The 25,848-nt window shown below is 38.8% G+C and overlaps 4 protein-coding genes and 1 long non-coding RNA gene across 6 annotated transcripts; 1 reads left to right on the top strand and 4 right to left on the bottom strand.

The window, feature by feature from the left end:
* Window positions 1-1,113: 1,113 nt before the first annotated feature.
* LOC125583597 lies at window positions 1,114-3,212 on the bottom strand. Its single transcript, XR_007320624.1, has 3 exons — window positions 2,114-3,212; window positions 1,874-2,030; window positions 1,114-1,653 (listed from the first exon to the last, which is right to left on the bottom strand). It is a non-coding gene; the product is annotated as an uncharacterized LOC125583597 (long non-coding RNA).
* Window positions 3,213-5,198: 1,986 nt separating this feature from the next.
* Window positions 5,199-5,897, top strand: LOC125583178. The gene has a single exon (XM_048749781.1). The coding sequence runs from the start codon at window positions 5,199-5,201 to the stop codon at window positions 5,895-5,897; it is 699 nt and encodes a 232-aa protein (XP_048605738.1).
* Window positions 5,898-9,459: 3,562 nt separating this feature from the next.
* Window positions 9,460-10,807, bottom strand: LOC106347595 (polyadenylate-binding protein-interacting protein 12). Of its 2 annotated transcripts, none has more exons than XM_013787166.3 (5): window positions 10,454-10,807; window positions 10,286-10,366; window positions 10,102-10,161; window positions 9,909-10,027; window positions 9,460-9,811 (listed from the first exon to the last, which is right to left on the bottom strand). In XM_013787166.3, the coding sequence occupies exons 1-5, from the start codon at window positions 10,529-10,531 to the stop codon at window positions 9,754-9,756; spliced, it is 396 nt and encodes a 131-aa protein (XP_013642620.1). In that variant the 5' UTR covers window positions 10,532-10,807; the 3' UTR covers window positions 9,460-9,753. The 2 variants fall into 2 exon arrangements, with proteins under 2 accessions (XP_013642620.1, XP_013642621.1); XM_013787167.3 differs by having other exon boundaries at window positions 10,322-10,366; window positions 10,454-10,800.
* Window positions 10,808-19,936: 9,129 nt separating this feature from the next.
* LOC106347596 (succinate dehydrogenase subunit 7A, mitochondrial) lies at window positions 19,937-21,117 on the bottom strand. Its single transcript, XM_013787168.3, has 4 exons — window positions 20,908-21,117; window positions 20,741-20,812; window positions 20,470-20,572; window positions 19,937-20,201 (listed from the first exon to the last, which is right to left on the bottom strand). Exons 1-4 carry the CDS (start codon window positions 20,962-20,964, stop codon window positions 20,152-20,154), a joined length of 282 nt encoding a protein of 93 aa, XP_013642622.1. The 5' UTR covers window positions 20,965-21,117; the 3' UTR covers window positions 19,937-20,151.
* Window positions 21,118-23,454: 2,337 nt separating this feature from the next.
* LOC106347598 (U-box domain-containing protein 39) lies at window positions 23,455-25,577 on the bottom strand. Its single transcript, XM_048750791.1, has one exon. The coding sequence runs from the start codon at window positions 25,224-25,226 to the stop codon at window positions 23,616-23,618; it is 1,611 nt and encodes a 536-aa protein (XP_048606748.1). The 5' UTR covers window positions 25,227-25,577; the 3' UTR covers window positions 23,455-23,615.
* Window positions 25,578-25,848: the final 271 nt, after the last annotated feature.

The following is a 25,848-nucleotide window of genomic DNA, read 5'->3' as shown; positions in this document are numbered from 1 at the left end:
GATCAGATACCCTCGTATCAGAGATGCGAGCGGTGAAAGGCGTCTTCCGAGCTCCCTCGAGTAGTCTATTGATCTCTGGGGCAGCACTGGTAGCGTGATGGCTCTGGGATTTCACGGCCCTTACTTCTGCTGCAGTTTTGGTTATGTAGTCGCGCAAGTCGCGTATGTCTGATTTCTCGCCAGCAGAGTTCCGAGCTTGTCGGCGTTTGCTGCGAGGAATCTCGATTTGCTTTTCGGCCAGATCCTCCTGTTCGACCCTGTAGAGGTTTTCCTCCTCTTCTGTCATTGATTTATCGAACGGGGAGCTTTCCCGAGCCGATCGGCTTCTGGTTCTTCTTGGATGTTTGTCAGCGTCCTCCTCAGTATCGTTGGAGACGTCGCTGGGATCCAAGTCGACATGCTCGACTTCATTGGCCTCCGTGTCCTTAGCAGGAGGTGGAGGACTCTCTGAGTTCCGTTTCTCGGCAGGTGATGTTTCGCTGGGGTTCTGTCCCGAAGGACATTCCCGCGACGTTCCATGCCTATCGTGTGGAGTTGTGAAGTCGAGTCTTTTCCCGCGAATCTTCGTGGTTCCGCGGGGACGGATTGTTCGAGTTCTTGCCGTTAAAGTTTCGACCCGTTTGGTCAAGGTGTTCATGAGCTTATCCTGTTCCTCCGACCTTTTTTCATAGGTGGCGAACATCTTTTTAAACTCCTCGAGCGTTGCGGCGTTGGCTGGTGCGTTGGCCGCGGAGACATCCGCTGTTGGAGTGTGGAGATTGGTGTCGCTTCCTCTGTTGAGAGGAGTTTGCATGTTATCCCACTACAGGAAATGTGGGAAATGTGGGTAGTAATAGCGGGCGGAAAACGCCATGAGTCATGTATAATAGCGTTTCCTTGTCCGCTCTGACAGCTCCCGTTAGAATATGTTCGACCCTTTTAATAGCGGTTTTTCTTTGTGCTATAATTATGTACAACAATAGCGCGTTTATGTTTGCAATTGTTAATATTTATAATAACCCGATAACAAAGATCGCAAATGTTTTGTGTTATTAATTAGTTTTTAAATAATCTGAAAATTTATTAATAATAATTATGAATTGATTTTTTTGTGATAATTAATTTGAAAATTTGTAATAGAAAGAATTTAAATTATTAAAATCAGTTTACAAATAAAATCAATTTTACAAAACTAAACCAGTACATATTAAAAAAAAAACTAATTAAAACACATTAAACCAAAATCTAATTAACCCTAAACCTAAACCTAAGCCGCCGCCTTCCTCAAGCTCCTTGTTTCACTTCGACTTTCCTCAAGGTTCATCTGTCTCTTCCACTTTCCTCAAGCTTCCGCAGTATCTGAAAAGCACACAAAACAAGTGTTGGTAAATACAATGATTTGAGGACATACACCCATACTTAAGACTGGAACCAATCAGTACAAGATAACTTATCTCAACACCCATACTTAAGCACAATTGTCTTAAAGTCTGTCGTATAGAGCAATGTTTTAGCTGTATAAACCTTCGAGGCAATGAATCAACAGACATAAGCAAAGGCTGCACTTGGCATTCCAGTGAGAGACTGCAACATTCATGTAAGTCTAGACGGAGACAAGTTCGAGACATCTCCTCTGCACAACACCAGCTCTTGCTCACGAGTCACGACCACCACCTTTACCAGGAACAAAAAAAAATATTGATAAGCCTTCGTTGGATGAAAGAAGTAGAAATATGTAAACTTGGTCTTTCAGTGAACCAAATGGTCTCTAACTGAAATTAAAACAAGCAGAGCACATTTCAATAATCAAGCTGAGTCTCTTACGAGCATGTAATGAACAAACACATGAAAATTACAGAATGATGAAAACAAATCAGACAAGCTAAAACAATACCTTGCAAACGTTGGGACATAGTTTTGGCAGAGTCATCCCTCTTGGATTTCTGCAACACACATAACTAAAGAAATGAACTTTAACTTCAAATCAAACCATATAAAGCATAAAACTTTACTTCGCCTTATCAATGACCACTTTCTTACGAACAAGCTTCCTGTAACAAGAACAAAAAAAAAACACAGAGAGAATGAGAGACATAGAGTGAGAGACAGAGAAGTGATCAGTCGTGGTTATGACGAGCGTGACGGTGGTGGTGGCGACTCCGGTGAAGACGGATCTGAGAAGCGATGGTGGTGGTGACGAGCGATTGGGGATGGGAGAGATGGCGATGGTGGTGATGGTAACGAGCGATGGTGGTGGTGACGGCGCGTCGCGTCTTCTTCTTTCTCTACCATCTAGGAACTCCATCTTCTCTCTCTCTCTCTCGTTTCTCTGACTCGTAGATCTCAAAAAAAAATAATTAAAAAAGAATAAAAGAATAATTAATCTCAATCGTCGATTCAATATCATCCAAGGGCGTAGAAGATGATACATGTCATTAAAAACAAGTAAACCAACGGGAACAAAATGTGAGGATTGACACAAGAATCATTTTGGAACTTTGATCCAAAGTTCAAAAAAAAAACAATACAGATTATCTTTTTATTTATCTATAACTATTATAAAAATCATCTAAGTTTTAAATACTTTAGTATCATAACTTAAAACTTGAAATCTAAATTTTGTATTTAAAATTTTAATTTTTTTACGAAATTATAATTTATTTAAAAGTTAAGATTCAATGTTTTATGATATATTTAAAAATGAGATATGTAGTTTAGGGGTTAGTGTTAATATTTGAGATTAAGTATATGAGTTTTCGAATATACTCGGAGTTTAAATTTAAAGTCTCTATTATAGGTTTCTAAAGATTCTATCTATGATTTTGTATGTATAGTTTAAGTTTGGGGTATAGGATATTAGATATAGGGTGTAGATTTAAGATTTAATGTTTGACTTTTAAAATGAATAAATTTTGAGTTTTGATTAAGGATCAAGTTTAAAATTTAGATTTTGTATTTAAAGTTTAGGGTTTGAAGTATGATATAAGGTTTGAGGTTAAGTTTTGGGGTTTAGGGTTTGAAAAACTCTTTGGCAGGCAGGGTTTATGTCATAGAATGGAAGCTCATGAAGTTTTCTTGAAGTATAATGTCATTGCATATTTGATGATCAATAATTTTTTTTCTGGGAATTATTCTAGACTTTATTTCACGAAACAACACTTACCATAAACATATTTGAAAACTCAAACCACATCGATTCAATTATTTAATAAGAAACTTAAATCAAATCAAATGTTATAAACCAAATGATGATCGACAATGGACCAGCTCGTACTGCAGACCCAATCCGGGACATGATAAAGACAACCAGAGATTATGTGTTTATCTAGTATATATTCCATGTATATCTGTAACATAGTGTTTATCTTTATCCTTATCTTGTTAGGATAAACATGACCTTATGACGGTCTAATACCTTGTATATATATGGACCTTCTGGTCGATAGTAATGATAACAGAAGTATTTCCCCAACACTTCATTCCCAACACGTTATCAGCACGATAGACTCCAAAACCCTGAGACAAAACCTAACCTAAAATCCGTCACACATAAACCCTAATGCAGGCGCAACTTAAGATCAATCTATCTCTCAAACCCTGAGGAAACAGACAACGAGCCACATATCAAATTGAAGCTCTTGACGAGAAGAATCCATTAGAGAAAACCGTTCGTCGATCCGATCTCAGACGCGCCCACACTCTCAGAAACAATACACGGCGCCATCTTGGTCTTTTGGAACCCTAATTCCGAAAAAACCCCAAATTGTTCTTGCTTGCGTTCCGGCTTACAAACACCCGATCAGCTCCAGCCCTAAGGTGTTCCTGATCCTAGACGACCTCAGTTTCCAGTTCACATCACAGCCAGCTTGAGTTCCCAATCAACCCGCTCGCGAACTCAAAAAGAAGACGCGTCTCGCCTCAGCACGCGACCGTTCCAGCTCGTCCCATCTCGCGTCCGTTCGAGGTTCTCTTGGTGGTCCGGGTTCTACAATCTGCAAAACAAAGGTAATCCTAAATTCTGAGAACATGAATCGAACCTGATTGTTTGTAAAGATTGAAACCCTAAAAACTAATCTCTAAGATGAAAGCCTTAAGACAAATAGATCAAACCTTAAAAGAGTAAATCAGAGCTCGAATAAGTCCGGTCACCTAAACCATAATTCGAGATTGATCCATTGATCAATTAAAATCAAAGTCTTAATGATTTTGAATCTCAAATCAAACTCTCTTGATCAAAGATCAAAGTTTTCGAAATCCCCTGAAACCCTAATTGGAAAAACGATTTTAAAATTGTTTGATTTGAAATTTGATTGTTTGTTTGATCACCTAGAGATATTGATTGTTTAAACTCGAATCTGTATTGCTTGACATGTTTAAACTAAAAATCCTAATTAAACTTGATAAAGATCTTGATTATATCATCTCATGGCCGTGTGGCCTTATTGCTTTCATAATCGAATTTGATCATACCTAATTGATTGCAATTGAACCTAGATATTACTCTAAAAATGACATTGAATTGAACTAAATAGCCGTGTGGCTCCTACTTGGCCGTAAGGCATATACCTTGGCCGTGAGGCATTGTTTGAAAGTTTAAATGTTTAAAACTCTAAATCTCGTTTTAAATCTTAAAAGGCCTTGAAACCTTAATCTTAAAACCGAATCCTACTAGTGTTTAAATTAGAAACCCTAGGATTGATTAAGGATTTCTTGCATACATATGAATCTGAATATGGATTGCATTCATACTGTTTAAATAAGAATCGACCAGCATGTAGTTTATACAATCTTGAAACCGGTTGCATTAGATATAACGCATGGCCGAGTGGCTTGATGAATTGATCGCACCATGGTCATTTCTAGATTGATTGTTTTTCATAAATGCATAAGACATGTTTGTGGCCGAGCTTGTTAATATATCTTGCGGCCGCATGATCACATTGTGAAACTCAATTTTAAATGATGATGTGATTCAGATGTCGAAAATCTCAAACAAAGAAATATTCAGTCTCTAAACTCTCCAATCTAAACCTTGTGTTTGAAAAAAGAGGACCTTAAATCTGAAAAATACATTGATCCACACCTTAAACCGTATGGTTTTAAGAAAATGCATCATTTAGAAATTTTTTTTCTTTTGGTCCGTGTGTGGCATTGATATGAAGCATGAAAAATTTCAAAAAGATTACTTGATTAAGACCTGTTTTGAATAATGATTTCAGATGTCGAGTTTCATACCCTCAGATTATAAAGCTCTTGATCTCTCTGGAGATAATTATCTTGATTGGGCTATAAACACTTCAGCCGTCTTGAAGTCTAGAGGACTTGGGAAGTGCATGAAGTATGGCAATGACACCCTTGCGTGTGAAAGACACAGAGCCATAATGATTATGCGACACCATCTCTGTGAGGACCTAAGAGACGAGTTTGGATATGTTAATGATCCTCATAATCTCTGGTCATTTTTGAATTCTAGATTCTGTGAGCCATTGTTGCACGAATCCAAGAAAAAATGGGAAGCTCTAATGTTCCAGGATTATGAATCCGTGGACAATTATCACTCTGATCTTATGAGAATCACCTATAGTCTTAGACTATGTGGTGAATTGGTAACAAACGAGGTTTTGTTAAACAAAACTCGTGACACATTCCATTCAGAGGAAGTGTTGTTATCACATCAGGCCAAAGGTTTCACCACCTATTATGACATGTTCTCATATTTATTAGACATTGAGCAAAAGAAGCAGAAAAGGATGGATAACATCAGACGGTTTAATGACATCATGGAGATATATTATGAAGTACTAGACAGTGAGATGAAAATCCCTGAAGCTAATAAAGCCACATTTGATAAGAAGAGATCTGAGGAGGATTCCGAGTGGACACTTATGGACCATGAGGTCGGATTATACATTGAATAATTTTCCGACATTCTGATTTTATGTTTTCATATCTGATTTGATTTATTTGTTATTCATTTGTGTTATTGAAATAATAAAAACGATTTTGTTTTTATATATTATCTTGCTTGGTCTTGCTTGATGATTCTTGATTAAATAACAAATAAAACCTTAATAAAAGGATAATCAGTCCACTGATAGTTGATTTCATGCATGGTTTAACTTTACATTGATTGTATAGGTTTAACTTTACCTTCCTGCAATCACATAAAATCAATTGTTGGGTGTAGACTAATGAGTCAGTTCACTGATAGATTGATTTCTCGCATAGATTTAACTTCATCTTGATTGTATAGGTTCAACTTTACCTTCCTACAATCACTTGAAATCAATTAATTGGTACTGACAATGGCAAAAGACACGACATTATTCAGACCCATTGAGTTATAAAGATTTATAACATTCTACATTGAACCAGTGAGCAAAGAAAATACGATTCTTTTCAGATTTTTGAAAAATCGACTAAAAGCATTATGAATGCCTATACCCATATTTTCTACTGATTTATTCTATGCTAAAGATCAGTATGAAAGAGGCATAAAGCCATGGTAACCAGTATGGTTCACCACGAAATAAACACTTATGGCATGACCAGATTAGCCATCTTGATCCAAAACATGATGAAAAATTAATTAAGGCACAAAAGTGATCCCATAAAATCTCACAATGTGTTATAAGTACACAAAAGGGAAAATCACTAAAATAATTAAGGCTCCACTGTCCTAAGCACTACAAAATTATGAGTACGTTCATGAGGGGGAGAGAGGACTAAAACCCACAGTCCATGATCATATCATAAATTCGGATTCCATGGTTTACAACCATAATATACACGGCTGAAAAGCTTTAAAGCCCTCACTAATGGTACATCACCCACGTCCAGCCTAAAGCTTAAGGACATTATGTATATAAATATTGATTTACATCAGGCAATACATGTAAGCATAGACATTCCCACCTCTGAATGATTAAGGGTCATAAACCAGACATATGCACAAACCATTTTAAGAAAATACGAATATTCCACCACATATATGTGTGCCATTTAAGATGGAACCTCAGATGATGATTGGAAATATATATTAGATAAATAAGACTTCCTCCACGAAACTATAATGTATCTTGTGCCAAACATGGATGATTTAATCAAGTGGCCAAGAACACATATTACAAAAGATAGTAATCTGATTATCCAACTTTGAAAGGAGAAAGTTATCAGGCTGATAAAGAGTAAAGAGTAAAAGAGAAATATAATGGTATCAACCATAGTTGTCTTGGCAAGATCCTCAGACCACAGATTATGATCTAGACGTTCTAAAAGAATATGATCAAAAGATATAAAAGCTAGCAGAAATATATGTCAGACACACTGACCCGAAAAGAAAAAATGACTATGTCATACCAGCTTAAGCACCACGAATTAGATGTCTAAGAGACACAATCAAGTTGCTACAATGTCTATTAGAGATAGACAAATAAGTTCAAAATAATAAGGAACCTCGGAAAGTAATGAAAGGTGCTCAGAATCGTACAAATCCGAGTTCATAAGAGAAACCAGTTCAGACAGAGAAATAAGGTTGCGCAACCACACATCTAAGGTACCAGACCATGAAGTTTGGGACGCCAAACTGCAAGGTATAAAGGTCTTGGATAATAAGATCTTAAAATCTAATTAGATCATGTCTGGAACAATATGAAACTAAAGATAAAGAGTGTTAACACCAAAGATGTATTTACATACATAAGAGCTCATAAAAGATTGTAGTACTTGGGATTTGAAGGATATAACCTGAGGATCATGAACCCACGTAGAGTACTCATAAAATCTATATAGGGACGTGGGGTGTTCAAAGAATTCAAAGTAATTATAAGACAGATGGGCGTAGTAACCATGTACATACAGAAAAACCATCTAAGAAAGAAACCAGTGAATGGATCTTGTGAGACAAGAAATTCCGTGAGATTAAAGGACATGACCACATGGTATAGTGTGTCCATGTTCCTTCTAAATAACGTTCAAGTATAGCTTGATTACACAAGGATACTCAAAAGGACCAAGGAACAATTTATAAAGAGATATGCTCCTATATGGTGGATACTACTACAGAAATCAAGTTTGATTTTGTCTGGATATTTACTAAAGAAATAATGGTGTAGTAAGCAGCAAATGGATCACTGGATAAAGGTATCAACGTACCATAGAAATATGAGAAAGAAATTCTCATAGAACAAGCTTTGTTCCTAAGTTGTTTATGGATTGTAATATACAGCAGCTGTAAGTAATATGAAAGACTAAGTATTTATTTAGTGCAGTCAGTTCATACAGAAAATATTATAATTCCTTGTGATCATAATAAAGACCAACTGAGAGAAAAAGGTTTAATGGTTCAAAGGTTCAATGATACAAGTTATCGATTGATTAAACAGGCTATGTTTTACATATGGAAAGTCTGTAGAAAAATCATAGCCGTGTGTGTGTGGGTATGATTAACTCAGCACGCCTAAGTGAGAACCATAAACCAAGATAGTGACCAGAAGGATGTCTGGTCGTGGCTTAATGATTATAAGCATTTCTAAAGCAAGAAAAGATCGATAACCATGTACAAAGGACATGAGTGTATGACTGCGAATTCATTGTGTGATGAGTTTCATTGCAGCAAATAATTATTGATGGTATAACCTTAGACACTCATGATTATGAACGAATATAGACAAGGTCTATAGCTCAACATGGATCGACAAAGAAAATAAAGAATGATTGGTTACAATGGATAAAGCCATTGGCACATACGAAGAGATATAAGTCCGAATGAACGAAAAATATGAAGTAAAGTTGTTCGTATGTGTTCTGGGTCTATGACTCAATATATATTGAATGTCCACGTTTTGGGAAAGCCATATAACCAAAGAGAATCCGTGGGACATGAAAAAGGACCTGCAAGTAAAGTTTTATTGCAGATTATAAAGTCCATCCGAGCACCGTTTAAAGCACCATCAGTTCAACCAAGACATGGAGTGATCAGCAGCAAAGATGTACATCCTGACCACATCTTAATGGATTTCCAAAAGACACATACCAACGTCCAAGACTTACAAGTTCATTCAAGGAGAATCCAGCTGATCATCTTCACCAAGTCATAGGCAACTTCAACGTTCAAGAATACTCGGATACCAGATAGGAATGCGTCTACTATAGTGATGCATTCATCTGGGGGAGTTCATGTGTTGTACTCTTTTTCCTGTCCTTGGTTTCCCATTTTTCCACATTGGTTTTGGGGTTTTTCAGGAGAGGTTTTAATGAGGCAACATTAAGCATGCAATGAACTTGTACCGGATGTGTCGATCAAGGGGGAGTGTTATAAACCAAATGATGATCGACCATGGACCAGCCCGTACTGCAGGCCCAATCCGGGACATGATAAAGACAACCAGAGACTATGTGTTTATCTAGTATATATTCCATGTATATCTGTAACATAGTGTTTATCCTTATCCTTATCTTGTTAGGATAAACAAGACCTTATGACGGTCTAATACCTTGTATATATATGGACCTTCTGGTCGACAGTAATGATAACAGAAGTATTTCTCCAACACTTCCTTCACAACATCAAAACATTAAAAGTGAAAAAAAGAAATAAGCTAAGAAAGCTTCGAGTTCCGGCTCTCACATACGTAAATATAAGTTACATTCTCTCAAACCTAAAGTTCTCTTGATGATCTTTTAAGTACTTCAGGAACTCATCATCATGGAGAATGATACTCGTATTGGCAACACCTAAGAAGAGCCAAGCCACATTTTCACCCTGTTGGATATTCACAGTAGAGGAAACAATACTGGCTCACCCATGACAAACTGCAATTGAGAGTAGTTACTGCCAAAGAGAAAAGAAGGATACTTTAAAACCATGGATACAATGGTAAAGTATATGTACTTCAAACAAGTTTTGATAAAGATCAACACTGCTTTACCATGACAAACTCAAAGAAACCGATTCTAGTTGGGGATGATGATAATCTCCCAGAAGCCTCAGACGGTATACCTCTCCACACGCAGCCTCAAAGACGAGTTTTATGTCCGTTTGAGTGACCTGTAAACTCATCAAAATTAGCTACTTTATGTTTCATTATAGAGCTGTGAAGGAAAAAAATCTTAGAGAATCACCTTAGTATCGATGTTAGTGTAGTAGATAGTTCTCGCACGCATCTCATGCTCAGATTCAGCCTGAGAACCAAAAACAGGACTAGTACTGACTCTTGAGTCTAAAAAGCACGTAACTTTCCACTCAGAATGTGATCAAACAGTCAACAACATAAACAACTAAAACCAGCCATGACAAAGAACACACCACAAACAAATATGAACTTGTAGAAGAGACATAGACCTGCCCAAAGCCGATGAACAAACAATCAAGCTGCTCCTCAGTGACCTAAACCCAAAAAATTAAGATTATATAAGTGAGAATATCGTAAGCATGTGGAATAACCATTGAAGAAAGGTGGAAGCTTTTACAAACCTGTTGGTCAATATCAGACACATAGACCGTTCTTTGAATGACGTCTTCACGCAGAGCCATACTTGTCTGAGGATTCATCTTCTGTTTCTTATAGATTGTTGTGTCCCAGATCTAGGTCAATGACCTCTACAGTTTTAGTTTCCGTGCAATTGGAATTGATAAAACGAAGGGAATAAGAAGAAGAAGCTAGAGACGGCAAATGTGATGGTGGTGAAGGGCCACAGAGGAAGACGAAGGAGCTAATTCACCATGGATGAAGGAGTTTGGGAAAGACGAAGAAGAAGAGTCTACAACTACGGTAAGCTTTTTTTTCTTTGTAAAAAGGAAATGACTTGGGCTAAAAAAACAATTCTACCAAACGTATCTTTTGGTGCCAAAGTGAAATTTCGCCTGCACTTAGTAAATTAAGGCAGCTAAATTCTTTTTATTTTTCTGCCATAGTAAATATAGCGTTTTAAATCGATAAACGCTATAACAAAAATAAATGTTCGCATACGATAGCATAATTGTCATAAACGCTATCATCTAATGCTATTAATACCTACATTTCCTGTAGTGTCCGCGTCGTCAGTTGACATGTCTGGTTGAGCGTGTTGTGGCTGAGAGTTAGATTGATCCGTACCCCCTTCCTTCTAGCGTCAAACTGTGGGAACCGAAATTCACACTGTCGATTTCCGTTTAAATAAGGAAAGTAGGAGAACCCTAATTTCCCAGAGGTCCCGGATATATGCTAATACCACACGCCAAGCAATCAGAACACGAAATAAATACGATAAAAGATAAGAATTCGAAAAGAGAACAAAGTTGATCTTATTTCGAATTCGCGTTTGAGCGTTACAATAAGAGCCTGAGCTACGAGAGCTGTCGGCAAGATTCCTAGTTCTAAAACCCTAAAGTTGCTAAGCCTAATTGAGTCGCAGCTCGAATAACAAAAACGGAAAATTGCCTAAATTGCTCTAAATGCTGAGTTTGCTGTGTATTGCGTATCTTTTTCTGCCTCTCGCCTAGGACTCCTTATATACTTGCTCTTAGGTCGGTTTGCAGCTTTTCCTTTCTGCTCTTAAACCGTCATAGCTCAAAAATGGAGATATTCCGTTTTTTCCGATCTTCGTGATTATCTTAGGAAACTTTACATTTATCCGCGGAAACTTGACATTTATCTTGCTTTATGAACCAAGCATAAACCGTCATAAGACTTATGGGTTTTCGATTAAGAAATTGTAAGTGGGCTTTGAGCTGCGTTTTAGGTCTCTTTGGACCGTTCTTTGACTCAAAACGTTTATTACAGTTTCTTTGATGAAAATGAACTTCCCATGGTTTTTATCGTATAGTTTGACTGATGACTTCGAGTGACGATAAACAAATAACAGCTTAGCCATGGCTCACGGGAGATAGCATTGAAGAGTAGACGAGAATGCATGGACTCATGTCGTATCGATGTTTTGGGAGAGCTCGGTCGCTGCGTAACGACCAAGACGTGTATGTGCTCGATCGCTACGTAGCGATCGAGCCGTGTGCGTGCTCGGTCGCTACGTAGCGACCGAGCCATGGGCGTGCTTGGTCGCTACGTAGCGACCGAGCCGTGTGCGCGCTCAGTCGCTACTTAGCGACCGAGCCATGTGCGCGCTCGGTCGCTACGCAACGACCGAGCCGTGTGTGTGCTTGGTCGCTACGTAGCGACCGAGTTTTGGCTTGTGCGTGGCCGATTTGGATATGTGTCCGTTGTTTCGGACAATTGGTACTTAATAGTTCAATTGAGATTTAGAATACAATTTTACCGCAAGCCTCTTCGTAAAGGTTCTTTTTACGAAGAATAACTTTCGTAAAAAATGTTTACGCTGATTTTTATGGAGATTTGGACATCAACTTCGCCGTATCCGTTTTTGACCCCAACACACATACGGGAAGTATGATATAGGAAAAATTCCTTGCCGACACGCCATCCCTGCAATTTATTCACGAGGTATGGAAGTATAAACACATGAACTTGGAACCTATTTATTTTCGGGATTTTCAGGATGTAGACTCCATGTTCATCACGTTTTGTTTTTCCACAGGTATGGAAGTGCACAGATTTACTGACGCCTTATACACCACTGCAGCGTGGAGAACTGCCTATGCGAAATGCATTAATCCAGTAGCAGTTTTAGAGTCTGAATGGAATGTCCCAGCTGAGGTTAAACTTGCAAAGGTTTTACCACCATAGATAAGAAAGAGTGTTGGTCGACCAATAAGAGAAGGTATGAATCAGTAGCAGACAAGATAAAATCTTCTCAAGGATCAAGAAAGAAAAAAAAGTACAAGCGCAGCCTTTGTGGAACCGAAGGACACAAGCGATGCGCCTTAAGGAACGAACACTCGACCGGCAAGGAAAGATATTGACTCGATCTGAAAGGAAGGAGAACTGATGGGGTGAACGGTGACACAAAGGGTGGCCGGATGGCCCAATGATACTACCAGGTTGCTTGATTGTCGCCTGATATGACTCACAGGTCCGACAAGGAAGCAAACTCAATCCATTGCCGGATATGACGCACCGGTCCAACAAGAAAGAGGCGTTTGTTTGGAGCTAAACACACCAAATAAACTAAGAAATGTTCAACGAAGAACATAGAGAATAAACTCATACAAAGGGGAAAACAATCTGATTTATTCCTTGGATGTGATTACATATTTATACGAGTTTGAGTTAAAGAAAGACTTAAAGAGTTTGTGGAAAATCACACCTAGAAACTGAAAACAAAGACTAGAAAATATTAAAGAGAGTCAAAGACTCTTGATTTCCAGATCTGAACGAAAATGACTCTTCAGCTGATGTCCAGGTTCATTGTGGTCGTGCATGTCCATGATGGGAAGGATAGGACACACGCGGGACGATCCACACACACGCCGGACACTCCACATGACCCGCCGGACACTCCACATGACCCGCCGGCTGATTTTCATGACCAAGATGTGTACTGGTGTGAGACAAGTCTTCAGACAGCTGAGTTTCCATGCCTTAGTGAAATATGGATGAGATAAATCCATCAATGGGTCGGGCACTGAAGCAAGGACGTCAGGACAGCCTTCGGGACATGCAGGACGCACCAAAAGGACCATAAGAGAAAATCTGTGAACATCTTCGGAATCTTTTCGTTCCAAGTTGAATCTGGCTTGACTATCAATCTTAGAATGTTGAATTGGCTGGGAAAGAAGTAAAGTGGGTCGATCAAATCTATCTCTAGGTCGTGGTACCAGACTGAGCTCCAATATGGACGTCTGTGGGTCAATACGATGGACAGCACGTGCGGTACGGTCGGGGTGATCAGATGGGTCAGTACGGACGTTTTGATCAGCACGATCCAATAGGGAAATTATGATCAGCATGGACGGAATGATCAGATGGAATGACACGGGTAGTAGGACTGGCATGATCCGACATGAAAACCTCGGTTTGGTCGAGCTGGTAAACAAGAACGCCACCTTGAGCCGTGTCCATGAACCAAACAGGACGGTGCTCGATCCAGAGCGTATCATACTCTCCCTCTTCAAAAGGATTTGTCCTCAAATCTATTTTACCTGAATCAAAAGAAAATGAATCAGACAAAAAGAATTTTAAAAACAAGTAAAATTCATTGAAGGATAAATTTGGAGAGAAACTTCCTTGGAGTATTGAACTTGTTTCCCTCAAGTATTTCCAGTTCCATGTTCGAAGAACACAAGTGTGGTGTCATCCTCCTCTGCTTGTTTCCATCTGAAACCGATCTTTTTTATCCTGCACTTTCAAAACAACTAGAGAAACCACGTCAAATCTGCGAAAGAAATAATCAAAGGTTTTCTCTATACATCAAAAACAGGATCCAAGCCTTTAGGATAATCATCAAGCATGTGGGCAAACATCAAGCAAGTAAACTGAGTGCCAAAAAGTGGTTTACTAATTTCAAAATCAAGCAAAGCTGTGAAACGGTTAGGAAAAGAATGAGACAATGCCAATTTCGAAAACTTCTCATCATGAACGAGATCAAAGTGATTCTTTGGCCTAAGCAATTTTGGTTCATGCTTTTTCCTACACCAAATTTCTTTCAATGCACAGCTCAATGAAAAAAAAAATCATGAAAATGTTTAAACGAAATGTTTTTCAACCAGGTAAAGATGTGATTTCGCTTAGAAATTCTCGGTTTCAAAACATTTTCATGATGAGCAGAGAGAATCAACCCATGATCCTTACAGTGCTTTTGTTTTGGACAGGAGATTGACTGAGGAAAAACCTTTGGTTCATTGAGGATCGGTTTTGGCTCAGGACACTCCTTTCTTGGGCCTGAATTTCCTATTGAAGTCTGGTACTTGCGGATAAACAGGCTGGAGAACCTCCGGTTTGGAAAATTCATAACTCCTTCCGCCGTGAAGCTTTTCAAGTGATTCAAAGCTTCAGTGAATCCTTGGTGAGTTGGATTTCCAGGGAAATTGGATTCATGACAAAAGACCTTTTGAATGTTGAGATATCCGTTTTGGACTGAATCCATGTCGATGGCATCTCCAAGGTAGCCGGTTTGGACAATAAAGCTTCTACAAATCTCAGGCTGTTGGGCACAGTCAATGCTTTCATTTCTCAGAGGCTGAACCTGTCTTTCCTGGATACTCAAAACAAACACTAAAAGATCAGGATCAAATGTGCAAGACAAATACTTCTTCAAATAAAAAATTAAGATATCTTTTCCAAGAACAAGTAGCACACATTTCAGCTTGTCAAGATGCACATCAAAGTAGACATTAAAGACCAGAATTTTATGAAGATATGCAACAATAGTTTTCATTTTCAAGACGTGCATTTCCTGCTCAACATCTGAACACACAAGCTTAAGTTCAGATTGAGAATCAACTATTAAAGACTCAAGATGTTTTTCAAAGAAAGTGTTGTAAACCACAATATCATCCAGGCTCAAAACAACACAATTATCAAGAATTGATCTCATAAAATGCCATGTTTTATCAGTTTCAGAACTCAAGAGATCAGGCTGCAAAACAGAATCACAAAAATCAAGATCACAAAAATCAGTTTCAGTTTCAAGTGATTTCTGTTCCAGCAACTTTTTAATCAAGAGATCGTCCAAGGCACAAGAGGATGCAATCACATTATCAGTGATCAGTGCATGTTTATAAGAAATCAGATCAAAGCCATTCTTTTTGAAAACAAACGAATCAAAAGATTTTCTAGCACAAAAATCAGTTTGTTTCAAATCAAGCTCAAGAGATTTTTCAAAACGATCAAAACCTTTGCTATGCTTTAAGAACTGATCAAAACTCAAGATTATTCCAGAATTGATGCCATTGTCTTTTTGAAAACGTGGTTGATCAAGAAGTTCATCAGGTTCAAAGATTTTAAAAGAATTAATCATGCTTTCAAAAACAGATTTTGAAACACAAAAATCTTTCACCTTTTCAAGACCAAAACGAATCACATCAAGAGAACTGATCTTAACAAACATATCAGGCTTAGAATTAAGCAAATCAGATTTCTCACAGTGTTCTTGAAGATCAGGAGACAAAGGGGCAGGAGTTGTGTCGGGATCAAAGCATAGATGGCTCTCCATGACGATGGAGGTGATGCTTGTTGCTCCTTCATTAAAAAATGGACCAGGTTCGTCCTCCTCATCAAAGATAGGATCTAGATCTTCATCAAAATATATCCTAGTGTCAAGGCATGGTCCTTGATGTGGTAAATCTAGTGGCTCTTCCTCAAAACTTGTGGAGACAAAACAAGACTACTCGGATGCTCCGGTTGTAAAATGGTTAGTTCTACAATAGCCTGTTCAATATCAGTTACAAACTCAGGTTCAAGAGAAGGAAGATCACATTTATTCTCACAAGTCATCAAGCTTTCAATTGGCTCTTCATCAGATTCATCAAAGATGGGTAAAGAATCTGAAAAATCTTTAAACTCTTCAACATGGGTTTCAGATTTACCTTTAGGCTTTTCACTGATGAACAATGATGGCACAACTACAGGTGCACGTGTGGATGTGCTCTTCTTATGGCTCTTGTTGATGTCTTTGAGGGCTTTCATCATTCTCTTCTCAAAGTTGTCACAGATTTCTTGGACATCAAACTGAAGTAATCGCCTTTTTGGATCAGCCAAATCTCTGGTCGTTTTGATATGATCCTTGCACTTTATGTCTAGCCGTTCCTGCACACTAACAAACTCCTCAAAATTATTCAAAGAATATTTTAATGGAAATTGAGAGACAGTTTGTTGTGGGGATTTCTCTTTGCAACTTTTCCTTTGAAGACCAAACATCATAACTTGAAAATTTCTCAACACAAAAGGTTAGATCAAATCCTCACTCTCTCAAGTGTTTTAATCTCACCCACTCAAGTGTTTCTCTCAGATTTTATGGTAATCACACAAGCTTCTTCTCAATGTTCTAAGAGAACAGATCAAGGAATTCCAATGGGCAAATCCAAGCAAACAAGAGAGTTTTCTCAAGATAGAAAGATAAGAGATTTTTGATTTTTGAAATCCGTTTTAACCACCTCAAAGGCTGGATTTTTCCTCAGCCAGCAGACTTTCTCTTCCACCACCAATCCCCAAATGAAACTTTTGATTTTTTTTTCTCTTTATTTTTATAGATCTTTCTCTTTTTTTTATTTATATGGTGGATGGTAATGAAGGGTCCGGATTTAAGAAAGGTAGAAGAAGAAGTGTTTATAAGAAAATGGAAGATGAGAAAGATGAATGAAATAGACAATACCGGAAGAGTGGCTCTGATACCACTTTGATGCGCCCTAAGGAACGAACACTCGACCGGTAATGAAAGATATGGACTCGATCCGAAAGGAAGGAGAACTGATGGGATAAACGGTGACACAAAGGGTGGCGGATGGCCCAATGATACTACCAAGTTGCTTGATTGTCGCCTGATATGACTCACAGGTTCGACAAGGAAGCAAACTCAATCTGTTGCCGGATATGACGCACCGGTCCAACAAGAAAGAGACGTTTGTTTGGAGCTAACCACACCAAAGAAACTAATAAATGTTCAACGAAGAACAGAGAGAATAAACTCATAAAAAGGGGGAAACAATCTGATTTATTCCTTGGATGTGATTACATATTTATACTAGTTTGAGTCAAAGAAAGACTTAAAGAGTTTGTGGAAAATCACACCTAGAAAATGAAAACAAAGACTAGAAAATATTAAAAAGAGTCAAAGACTCTTGATTTCCAGATGTGAACGAAAATGACTCTTCAGCTGATGTCCAGGTTCATTGTGGTCGTGCATGTCCATGATGGGAAGGATAGGACACACGCGGGACGATCCAAACACACGCAGGACACTCCACATGACCCGCCGGTTGATTTTCATGACCAAGATGTGTACTGGTGTGAGACAAGTCTTCAGACAGCTGAGTTTCCATGCCTTAGTGAAATATGGATGAGATAAATCCATCAATGGGTTGGACACTGAAGCAAGGACGTCAGGACAGCCTTCGGGACACGCAGGACGCACCAAAAGGGCCATAAGAGAAAATATGTGAACATTTTTGGAATCTTCTCGTTCCAAGTTGAATTTGGCTTGACTATCAGTCTTAGAATGTTGAATTGGCTGGGAAAGAAGTGAAGTGGGTCGATCAAATCCATCTCTAGGTCGTGGTTCCAGACTGAGCTCCAATATGGACGTCTGTGGGTCAATACGATGGACAGCATGTGCGGTACAGTCGGGGTGCTCAGATGGGTCAGTACGGACGGTTTGATCAGCACGATCCAAAAGGAAATTATGATCAGCATGGACGGAATGATCAGATGGAATGACACGGACAGTAGGACTGGCATGATCCGACATGAAAACATCGGTTTGGTCGCGCTGGTAAACAAGAACGTCACCTTGGGCCATGTCCATGAACCAGGACGGTGCTCGATCCAGGGCGTATCAACAAGAGAGGAACATGCGAAATAAGTCGACTCCATATCAAACAAATTTGAATAAATGCCTTTGTAAATGACAAAATCCAAAGTACTCTTGAGTAAACCGGACACGAAAACCGAAGGGAAGATATTCAATTTTGATCCGTCACCGTCAGCACACACATAAATATCCCGGTCCAATAAGCGGTTCGGAGTTGTGAAAAGAAAGAGAAGACTGAACTTTGTTTCGCGACGCCGCCGAGACTCGAGAGAGATGGGGATAGTAACGAAAGCAGGAGATTGGTCGTTCAAGGCCTTCACAGCGGGGCTAGGGCTCGCCACCATCTACCTTACCACCACTTTCTCCGTCAACGTCTACCGTGGCCTTTCTTGGCACAACGCTCAATCTGTAAGTTTCTTCTTCTTCTCTCTCTCTCTTTTGAGGACTCCAGTGAGCTGCGTTCCTGGTTCGATTAACTCGGTCATTTCCATCCAAACTTTTATAGCGTCTTTTTCTTTGATTTGATTGCTGCTGAGATTTAGGGCATCGGTTGCTACTTCTGATTTTGACGAATATTTGACCTAACCAGTGGTTGTTGGTGTCTGTCTTGAGTTGTTACATGCTTCTGTCCTCTGGAAATGTAATCACAGAGCAACTGTGAATCAACCTCTTTAATCTTTCTAGCATCAAGATCTTAATCTGAGATGTTCGTCTTACACTATTTGTTCTTAGAGACTCTTCTTGTTCAATTCAACAAAACATAGAGACTCTCTCGACCGAATGCCTAACCAAACCCTATTATAATCCACAGACTAGACAATCTCTTCAGACACACTTATAAGCCTATTCCTCGCTAACTGCTTTCTAACCGACCACAAGGTCTGCACTCTGGTGGCTTCAAAGCTGAATCTCCAGCCAGTTAACTAACTCTTCACATTTCTCATTACAATTGTGTGCATTAGGGTTGCTACGATCGTTGTTGTCATAGGCTAACATTTCATACACCTCATGCAGTTTCTTTGGTTATGATATAAGCAATTTTTCTTAAGCAACTGGTAGATGCGATCTGCTGTAGATTCGTGGTTTTGCATTCACTTTTTTCACTTGATCTTTTGTCTATACATATTGTATAGTTTTTCTGACTTTTATGAATTTCAGCTGCTGATATAACATTCTCATTATTTTAGGTTCATTTCTGTATCTCACAACTCGTATTTCTTTTCCTTGCAGAAATTGGAGATGGAGCAATCTGAAGAACAACCAGAATGATCTGAATTATGTTGCTGCTAATCTATCTCCCTCACGCAGCAGATGCTTTCTTTCTGCGAACGTTGTTTCGTTGCATACACTTTTAAGTATATCATTGTTTCGATACTAGGAGCAATTAAATAAATGAAATATTTGTGTTTGATAAATTCATCAAACTTGTGTGATGCGATTCTGAATGTTCGATAATGCAACAAAGAAACAACTTTTTCATTAGCTCCATCATTCTATATTTTCTATAATGTTCCATGAAGCTGTTAACAAAGGATATGTGAAACAAGCTAACGTAACTTAAATTTGATTTTTTTAGTGGTTTTAAATCCCATTGAAATACTTACTCAATAGAAATAACATTAGACGAATCTTGTAACACAGACGAACGAGTCTTTCTGGTCCAAAATAACAAAAATACCAAATCCTTTTCGTTTATTCACTTATTCAAAAGACCGTTGAGCAATAGCCAACATGAATTCCAGAAGAGACTTGCTAAAAAGGGAAGATTGATGATAGAAGCATAAGGAGGACTCATGAGCTTCCTCATGCAGCCTAAGCTTCCTTTTTCATAGTTGCCCTCGCATAGATCTCATAGCAGCACCCTGAATGGAACACATCGCACATGAGAAACGCTATTCAACTCAAACACACAGAATAGTAATGTCATCAAATCTAAACCATATGAGCCCCACAATACAAAGTGCTGCTGGTTTAGTTTTCCATCAATAACATAACAAGGAAGTGAGAAACAAACGTATACGTATATGTTAGTGATGCACAAGGATATATATATATATCTCCATCCCCCATCTATTATTAGGGATTGAAAGAATCACAGAAAAATCAGTGAGAGAGTGTAGCAGTGGATACCAGCAACAACGACAGCAGTGATGACATCTCCAATTCTTTTCAATTGGCGCACTCCTTTCTTATGCGACTTGAATCTCCTCAAAGCATCATTCTCAGCCAATAGCTGCAACAAGAAGACAACATAAAAGCCATCTCTCGGTTATACACCAACCAAGGCTTCCAGATAACAATTACAATGATTTCAATTTGACACAGCCCCCAAAATCAAAATTCAAACGAATCAACAAGATCCAATCGATCCCAGATTGATTCAACGTAAGAATAAACTTACATCTTTCTCGCGAGATCCTAGCTCCACATGGAACCCCCGCCGCGGTTGTGCTAAGGCGCCACCATCCATCTTCTGCAAAATATATCAAACGAGTCTAAATTATCCTGTTATAATAATAGATTAAACCAATCCAACCATATCAGTTTAACGAGATTCCATCGAGAAACCTGTGAAGAAGATCGGAGGTGAGATGAAATCGAGTTGTTCTTGAGCAAAAACGCCATCTCCGATGAGTAAGCAAATATTTTGATGGATTTGAGCAAGACGACGCACAAGTAAAAGTAAAGTTTCCAATGTGGGTGTAATCTGTAAATTTTAGTGTTTTGGTTTCTGCCCCATTGCTAAAGCATTATTCAATTTTCACCCTAAAGTTATTCTACTTGTCGACCACGTCCTTGTGTAATTTATTTCAATGTTTACTAGGTTGAATGTGTACAGATGTAGTTATAGATTCCAATCATTACATACACGAAACTGATTTATTTAAATCTACGATTCTCAAATACTTATTTTTAAATTTTTTGTCACAAAATAACATTCAATAAAAAAATAATCAAAACCTTTTTTATTTTAAAAATTTTAATTTTAATTTTTTTATTTAAAATCTTATCCTCGTAGTTTCATTCCATTAACTCTCCCCTATAAGTATAAATTAGTTAATCTTACGCTATAACTGTATTTTTTCTCTTCTCCTTGGAATTATAATGACAAGAAACTACAATTGAAAATGCTCAGACCGACTCATACAACCTCTATATAATATAAGAGTGATGGCAGACAAAATTTTGTTATTTGTGTTTAGTACTACTGTTCAGACTTCAGATTATATAAGAACACAAAAATTAAATACCATATCGAACCATACCAAACCAAGATAAAGAGTTCTAATTCTGGTTCCTATAACTTGAACCAGAAAACCTCAACGGAGAGCCATCATCAGGGGAAGCTACTATAGCTTTAGCTTTTGGTTTAGCAACATTTTTCTAGCAGTTGCTACAGAGCTTACCATATGTATAACAGACAGTTCAGGTCGAACTTTAGCTCATACGGAATTTTGCGGTTGAGATGACCATAGGTTTTATTCCTGTCTGCGGTTTTTGGGACCCAACCTGACGCCTTTGAGATCTTTTTGATACAAAGAAAATAAATACCAAACACAAAAAACCTGTGAATCATCATTACGCATCCAATATGAATTTCCAAAAAAACAACATCTTGATTTCTATCAAATGGACTATATGAATAACAGAAAAGAAAAGAGAGAGGGGATTTTAATCGTTGTGGGTTCTTATTCCTTTATAATGAGAGAGCTCAGTTTTTACTTCTTCTACCAATAAACCACACAGATACTCAAAGGGCAATCTATCTCTTTCGTTCTGCAAACGGCTCATAATGTTTTTGATATAAACAGCCTTTTTGGGGGCTAATCCTCCACATCTTATAGCATTCTCGATTGATCTTGGCTGAGCAGCGAAAACCTACAGGGGATGCAAAAAAAAAAACGAAGCTTTTTCAAAATGGCAAACAATCAATAAAAAGAACATATAGAGTAATTGTAAGCTCATCAACTACAAAGCTCAAGGAGGAAAATAATTTAAGTGAGTAAATCTTGACATTATATAACAATCCAGTGACACAAATCTTTTCTATTTAACAATATCAAAATTCCTTTTTTCAAAACATTTCAACAAATTTCAAGTTAAAGTAAGCTCAGAGATTCCCCCAACTTTTGCAAGCAAATAGTTTGACACTGTTTATTTGCCTTTGTGCAAACAATAAGAACGAAGTGTAGCATTCGTTAGCTGAAACCCACCACCATATCAACTTCACAAACCCTAGGCCTACTTCCAAAATCTTTCAGAAAACTAATGAAACCTAGTTGTTTGCTAGAATAAACATGGCGAGCTGACATATTCCCATTCAGGTTTGAATATAATGGTTTTGAGTCGATTGATTCTCTCCTACCCACAGAATTTGGTGGAAGATGGGTCGGTTTACTCTGAGTAGTGAATATTATGTCTCTAATTTAGTCCGGTTCTGTAGAATGTCCCACGGACAGTGGTGTGCTTTTTGGGCTTCTATATTGTTGCATTTTTTTGTAGTTATGATCAGAAAGAAGTCAGACAAAAGGAAAGACACATTTCTACGATTTTATGAACAATTACAAAAGCATACCAAAAGAGTATGAATGCATAATAACGATCAGATTAGGTAACAAATAAAGCACAAAGGTAACTACTTAAAAATGAAACCAGTTAATTAAAAAAAATCAATGCGAGAATTGATATTTATCCAGCAATATAGATTGAGGTAATGATTCAAGATTGTTCAGCACAAATTCGTATATGGATTCCACTGTTTGCAACAAGTATTTATCCTTTAGACAAGTTCAGTCTTCAGCTATTGTGGTAACATATGTGAAAAAAAGAAGAAAAGAATGTACGGTTGTGCAGGCATGATGAATGCCAAATTGGTGACTGGAGCACATGACATCAGGCAAAGAATGTATGCAGATTATTCCAACTTGAAACATTGACAATACAACTATTTGGGTAACGACTAGTTCCACGTTTTGAATCCGTGTGTATATATAAGAATAAAACTACCAATAATTGAGACGACTTTTGTTTTAGTCCTCCACGACTAGGCCTCGCATATGAAACACGAGCAAACGAACGCACATTTTCACCTTTGTTGTCGTTTTCATTGTAAAAAACCAATCAAAATATTACAAATTCATTCCCAAAATAATTGTCACCTCTCTTTGTTCAAGAGTATACATGGTAAAACGAAAAAAAAAAATGTAAAGAGTGAAAAAAAACCTTGGAAAAAAATATTTGTACCAATAAAAAAATTAAAAAGGGTTTGAATTACGTTAAAATTGAGAAGAATAAGCGAAACCTTCTTTTTGTCCTCCTTGAAGCTGAGAACGACTTAGCCCACTCGCTTCCAACATCCGGTTCCACTCACGCGCCTCCGCACCTTCTCCAAACTCCCTCTCTCCGCCTCTCATTGCCTGAAGAATCTTCCCCGCCTTCTCCTTCAACCGCTCGCTTCCACCCTCACTCTCCACAATTTCCGTCAGAATCTCAACCGCCCCAGCCTCGCTCGCCAGTCCCCTAAACCTCATATTCCCTACACTTAGCGTCAACAAAGCCCCCACGCAATTCTCACGCGCCGCCTCTGAATCAGCTCCACCTTCTCGAAGCTTCCCAACAAGTATGGCCACCCCATTTCCATCAAGCATCGCTCCTTTCCCTTCCGAACAAGCCGCGAGGTTACACAGCAATAAAAGTATCCTGCTCGCGGATTCGCCGGACCTCACCATCGACAGCATCATCGGCACCGCACCAGCTCGGACCAGCCTGGTTCGGTTGTTCGGTATCAACGACAAGTGGTAAAGCGCAAGAGCTGCGTCTTGACGCGCTCTTTCGCTCTCGGATGATCTCAGAGCGTGGAGCAGCGGCTCCACCGCTCCGAGAACTCCGATCACCATCTTGTTCTCTTCCTCAACCGCTAAACTGAACAAAGCTCCGATGACATGCTCTTGCGCCTCCGTTGAGCCCGACTTCAGAACATCGATCAATAGAGGAACGAATCCAGACCGTACTATCTTCAACTTGTTCGGTTTCTCTAGCGAGAGGTTGACCAGCGACGCGGCGGCGTTGGTCTGAACGATGTTGTACCGTGACACGATCAGTGACCGGAGCAAGGAGAGGAGCCGTTCAGTGCAGAGCGAAATCCTCGAGCTTTCGCTGGATCTCGTCGTCTTCCTGAGAAGAATCAGTCCTTGCTCGTGGTCAACAGTGTTTGCGCTTCTCAGTTTGTTGTAAATCTCCTCCTCTTCTTCTGACATCGGAGGGAAAGATGAGTAATCGGAGGTAGAGAATGAACTCTGGATCGGGTTTGTATTCTCAGCTCCGGCGAAAACTTCTGATGACGATGAATAAGTCACTGGTCGGTGATGGTGAAGAGGAAGGGAAGTAGACGACGATATCGAGTTTCTTGACCGAGCTCGAATCGCTCCCATGACGGAGTCGTAATCCGACGGCGAATTCTCAGCCACGGGAGGCAAAATCTCCGATCTTGCGACCCGGTTACCCGTACCGGGTTCTTTATCCATACGGGCACGAACCACACCTTCGACGTAAGCGTAATCAGGAGGCCGTGGATGCTCCACCTTCTTCCTATTACACCAGCTGAGAATTGTTGATTTCATGGCGAGGTTAGGGATTACCGTTGACAAATCCGGTTGACTTCCGTCGTGGAGCTTCGGCGCGAACCCGAGATTCCGGCAAACTTGGACGGAGATACGCTCAAATGTCTGACCCGATGCTACGACGACGGGGTCGGACATTAGAAATCCGGTGATTGGACAGAGGAATTCAGCCGGAGTTTCGCCGGGATTATTTTGTGGCATAGATGTGGCGGAAGCTGAGCGGTGGTGGTTAAAGGAGAACCACCTGTGTCTTCCGTTCTCCCCCATAGCAGTAATTATGAACAACAAGAAGAAACACAAAAGACGGATCTGGGAGATTGTTGTAAGAGATTTTTGACTTCAGCTCCTGGCGTTGTCAGAGGTGAGATGAAATCGAGTTGTTGTTGTGCAAAATCGTCATCTCCAATGAGTGGGCAAAGACTTTAATACGATCACAACGAGAACTGATTTAAGACGACCAAAAGCGCACGAGTAAATAGGGTTTCCCGAATAATGTGGGCTGAATTGTAATTTTAAGTTTTTTTTTTCATTTTACCCAAAACATAAAGCAATATTCAGTTTTAACCCCAAATTTATTCTGTAGATACTTGTTCATTTTGATGCAGAAGTAATTATAGAGTGAATCATTATCTACACGAACTGATTATTAAATTTGCTATTATCAGATTATAGCGACAAGGAACTACAATTCAATATACTCAGATTGATACAACCCATATTTAATAGTGTGTCATACTAAAAGAAAAAGCAAGTCGACCATAGAAGACCAAAAAATCATTTCAATTAGAGGCCGGTTTACTATGAGTAGAGAATATTTATTGTGTCTAAATTAGGTCCAGTTATCCAAAATGTCTATTTGTGGACAGAATACAAAACATACCAAAAGATT

The sequence above is a fragment of the Brassica napus genome, chromosome C3 (genome assembly GCF_020379485.1).
Source record: "Brassica napus cultivar Da-Ae chromosome C3, Da-Ae, whole genome shotgun sequence".
NCBI classification, from domain to species: Eukaryota; Viridiplantae; Streptophyta; class Magnoliopsida; order Brassicales; family Brassicaceae; genus Brassica; species Brassica napus.
Note: the sequence above shows the minus strand (reverse complement) of the source record. Positions and strands in the feature narration are given on the sequence as shown.

Bases quoted from the DNA above. Each gene is read 5' to 3' on its own strand.
- LOC125583178 (XM_048749781.1), top strand. From the start codon at position 5,199: ATGTCGAGTTTCATACCCTCAGATTATAAAGCTCTTGATCTCTCTGGA.
- LOC106347595 (XM_013787166.3), bottom strand. From the start codon at position 10,531: ATGAATCCTCAGACAAGTATGGCTCTGCGTGAAGACGTCATTCAAAGA. The intron at 10,367-10,453 runs GTTTGTAAAAGC...TTTTGGGTTTAG, and splicing joins TGTCTGATATTGACCAACAG to GTCACTGAGGAGCAGCTTGA. The intron at 9,812-9,908 runs GTAAAGCAGTGT...TCTCTTTGGCAG, and splicing joins GTTTCTTTGAGTTTGTCATG to TAACTACTCTCAATTGCAGT.
- LOC106347596 (XM_013787168.3), bottom strand. From the start codon at position 20,964: ATGGCGTTTTTGCTCAAGAACAACTCGATTTCATCTCACCTCCGATCT. The intron at 20,813-20,907 runs GTTTCTCGATGG...TATATTTTGCAG, and splicing joins ACCTCCGATCTTCTTCACAG to AAGATGGATGGTGGCGCCTT. The intron at 20,202-20,469 runs GTATCCACTGCT...TGTTCCATTCAG, and splicing joins CACTGCTGTCGTTGTTGCTG to GGTGCTGCTATGAGATCTAT.
- LOC106347598 (XM_048750791.1), bottom strand. From the start codon at position 25,226: ATGGGGGAGAACGGAAGACACAGGTGGTTCTCCTTTAACCACCACCGC.